Source organism: Corvus brachyrhynchos, unplaced genomic scaffold (genome assembly GCF_000691975.1).
Source record: "Corvus brachyrhynchos isolate BGI_N302 unplaced genomic scaffold, ASM69197v1 scaffold114, whole genome shotgun sequence".
In the NCBI taxonomy this organism is placed as follows: domain Eukaryota; kingdom Metazoa; phylum Chordata; class Aves; order Passeriformes; family Corvidae; genus Corvus; species Corvus brachyrhynchos.
The window spans coordinates 8963100-8963667 of record NW_008238337.1 but is presented as its reverse complement, the minus strand read 5'-3'; the positions used below and the strand labels follow the sequence as shown (position 1 = coordinate 8963667).

The 568-nt window shown below is 68.0% G+C and overlaps 1 protein-coding gene across 1 annotated transcript in view; it reads right to left on the bottom strand.

The window, feature by feature from the left end:
• LOC103616110 (carbonic anhydrase 15) overlaps positions 1-568 on the bottom strand; it is a 7107-nt gene that overhangs the window by 5487 nt on the left and 1052 nt on the right. Inside the window, exon 2 of the mRNA XM_017734741.1 lies at positions 197-444. Within this exon, the coding sequence (XP_017590230.1) occupies positions 197-444 (248 nt within the window). The remainder of the gene's footprint in view (positions 1-196; positions 445-568) is intronic.

The window sequence follows — 568 nt, the reverse complement described above, 5'->3', positions numbered from 1 at the left end:
GGCACAGCAGGTGCAGGGACACCGAGGGGATGCCGAGAAAGCTGGCGCCCTGCTCCTGCTCTGCTGTCTGCACATCCACCCAGGACCATCAGCTCTGCAGAGGGAGCTGGGGAGTGCACCCCTTCCCTCCTCAGCTCCCCGCTCTGCTCCTGGCAGGAGGCACAGACCAACCTGGTGCTGCCCGGGGCCAGCCCACGTGAACGGTCCCCGCTGATGGCCGAGGGGCCGTGCCAGCGGGCCAGGCTGCAGGCGAGCCGAGCCACGCTCTCGTGCCAGCCACAGCCGCTCGGACCAGCAGGATAAAGGCAGCCCTGCCTGCCTCCACCTGTGCTGCTCAAGGCCCCAGCCTGCCGCACTGCATCCAAAGTCTCACAGTGGTACGGGAGACACCAGCCCCAGAGGAGAACGGGGAGCGGGACAGTGCAGGCAGGACTCGGACGGTCCCTAGAGCAGGGATCTTGGGGTCCAGGGGCAAGCCGAACTCCTGGGAAATCCTCAGACCTGCACGCACCAGCCCTCGAGCATCCTCCGGCAGGAGCCAAGGTAGCACTGGGCAGCCCCCGCCTGG